This window comes from Culicoides brevitarsis, chromosome 2 (assembly GCF_036172545.1).
Source record: "Culicoides brevitarsis isolate CSIRO-B50_1 chromosome 2, AGI_CSIRO_Cbre_v1, whole genome shotgun sequence".
Taxonomy (NCBI): Eukaryota; Metazoa; Arthropoda; class Insecta; order Diptera; family Ceratopogonidae; genus Culicoides; species Culicoides brevitarsis.
Genome location: NC_087086.1, coordinates 37430856 through 37433366, shown reverse-complemented (window position 1 = coordinate 37433366; position 2511 = coordinate 37430856). Strand labels below are relative to the sequence as shown.

The window sequence follows — 2511 nt, the reverse complement described above, 5'->3', positions numbered from 1 at the left end:
TACTCCATGAAACAACGAGCCGCGTGCGAGATGTACTCAAATCATGACAGAAAGCAATATACAAGTAATTTTAAGTGGGCAAAGGCAGTGAATTGAATTTTTCCCTTTTACCATAATTTTATTTTATATTTTTTTTTACATTTTATAAACCGCTCTTTCTTTTTTTTCTCTCTCTTTCTCCATCCATCCATCCACAATCCTAATGTATGTATTTTTTTCGCGATTCCATATAAAAGACGTTGTTGTAGTTATTTTATATTTTTTTTTTGTTAGAAATAAAAAGATACATAAGTGGATATATTGTGATAAATAAACGCATGCGCTTCCAAGTGAGTCTGACATGAATAAGAAAAAAGGCAGAAAAAAGTTAAAAGTTTTTGTACGGAAAAAAATTCAATTGTGTGTCATATACACAAGATTCGCGTGGATTTTTTGTATGGAGAAAGGAAAAAAAGTAAATATTGGCGGAAAAATGTTTGATATGTGAGTCGCGATGAAATGTACGACGTGAAGGATTGGTTAAAGTGCATACATGTCGCGGCGTATGTGATGTCATTTGTTTGGCAAAACTTCCGAGTTCGGGAAAAAAATGGAACTTCGATAAATCGATGAATGACGAAGGCTTATCAAAAATTTAACGATATTGATATTTTTACGTCATATACACTGAAAAAATTTTTATGAACGAAAATTTTAATGATTTGGAAAATTTTTCGTAATTATAGGTAAAAAATCGAATAACGGTGTACTTAATAAATAAATAAACAAAGATAGAGTTGACAGTGATTAAGCGGTTTTTGTATTAGTCGTATTTGAAGCTTTGGTAACGTTACTTGCTTTTTTACGGATAAAATTTAATTTAAAAATAATTTTTGTTCAAACACTTGAAGTTATTTAAAAAAAATAAAATGGAAGATTTTAAGCATTTAACTCAAGGTAAGTTAATAATTTTTCAATACTTTAAATTATTTTTAAATTTCAAATAAAAAATCTTACTTTTTTTCAGGTTCTCCAATGCCTTCTAACTCCTCAAATCAACTCGTTCTCTACTCCTGCGTCATTTGTCCCTTTGCCCAACGCGTTCATCTAGCTTTAAACGCTAAACAAATCCCTTACAGCGCCATCTATATCGATCTTTGGAAGAAACCTGAATGGTACGTTCAAAAATCTCCAACTACTAAAGTGCCAGCATTAGCTATTCCTGAACAAACTGATCCCTTGATTGAATCTCTCATCATTGCGGATTACTTGGATGAAAAATTCCCGGAAAATCCATTGCACTCAAGAAATGCATTGGAGAAAGCAAATGACAGGGTCCTCATTGAGCGTTTTTCGAATGTTATTGGAATTGTAGCGAAAATAATGTACCCGATGATGAGAAATTTCCAAAAAATTGAAGATGTTGAGAACGTTGCTGAAGATTTATTTAAAGCTTTGGATGTTTTTGAACACGAATTACGTGAAAAACGTAAAAGTTTGTATTTTGGAGGAGAAAAAGCGGGCATGGTTGACTTTATGATATGGCCTTGGATGGAAAGAAGTCTATTTTTACCCAAAATTGATGGAAATTATGAATTAAAAAGTGATCGATTTCCTTTGTTGGTAAGTTTTAACTCGAATTTCTCATTTTAATCAAATTAAGTTTTAATTATATTTTTAGATTAAATGGAGAAATTTGATGTTAGAACATCCAGCTGTTAAAGCATGTGTCTTGTCAACTGACTTTTTCTTCGAATTCTATCAAAAATTAGAAGCTAAAGAGTCTATTAACGATCTTATTGATGAAGCTTCGAAAAAACGTGAAACAGAAAGAAATAATTTCTAAAGAAAATTTTGATTATTAAGTCAAAATTAGTTGAATAAATTGACTCTTAAGTCAACTAAAGTAACTTTTCAGGTAAAAAGATTTCTATCTTCGTAGCTCCTTCAGATCAATTCCAGCCATCAAGATGTTTCCCATCACTGCCTTAATCATGTTTAACTACACTTCTACTTGTCTTCTTCTACTTCACATCTTCCTGCATCGTCGTCTCTTGCTTATTATTATTACAACATTTACATAATAATTGATCTTATCACTTGTTAGTGCGTTGCATATGCATAAGTTAGGCAGCACATCGCCAGCAAAACGAAACAAGTGAAGGCAAGTTCTTTCTCATTCGTTCACATTTTTTTTTTGTTTTTTGGTTTTGCAATTGCACTGCTGTTGCTCTTTTGCTGCTGTGGCTGCCTCGTCATGTGTAAAACGCGAATAAAATTTATATGCATCGCAACCAAGAGGCATGATGTGTAATATTTCACAATAATAAATCATATTATTACATGAATAAAATGAAGATTTTTTCGAAAAAGAAAAAATCAACTTGTACACAAAATATCGCATGGAAACATGTGTAAAAGTGCATGATTGTAGACTTGCTCTTTTTTTGCGTATTTTTCTTCAGAGTATTTTAACAAGTGGAAGCCATGTACACAATTTTTCTGTTATTATTTTGCTTTCCTCTGGAGTTG

At 31.6% G+C, this 2511-nt stretch overlaps 1 protein-coding gene across 1 annotated transcript; it reads left to right on the top strand.

Moving 5' to 3' along the window:
• Nucleotides 1-816: 816 nt before the first annotated feature.
• On the top strand, nucleotides 817-1880 carry LOC134831611 (pyrimidodiazepine synthase-like). The gene is made up of 3 exons (XM_063845391.1): nucleotides 817-936; nucleotides 1007-1602; nucleotides 1661-1880. Exons 1-3 carry the CDS (start codon nucleotides 909-911, stop codon nucleotides 1823-1825), a joined length of 789 nt encoding a protein of 262 aa, XP_063701461.1. The 5' UTR covers nucleotides 817-908; the 3' UTR covers nucleotides 1826-1880.
• The last annotated feature ends 631 nt before the right edge of the window (nucleotides 1881-2511 follow it).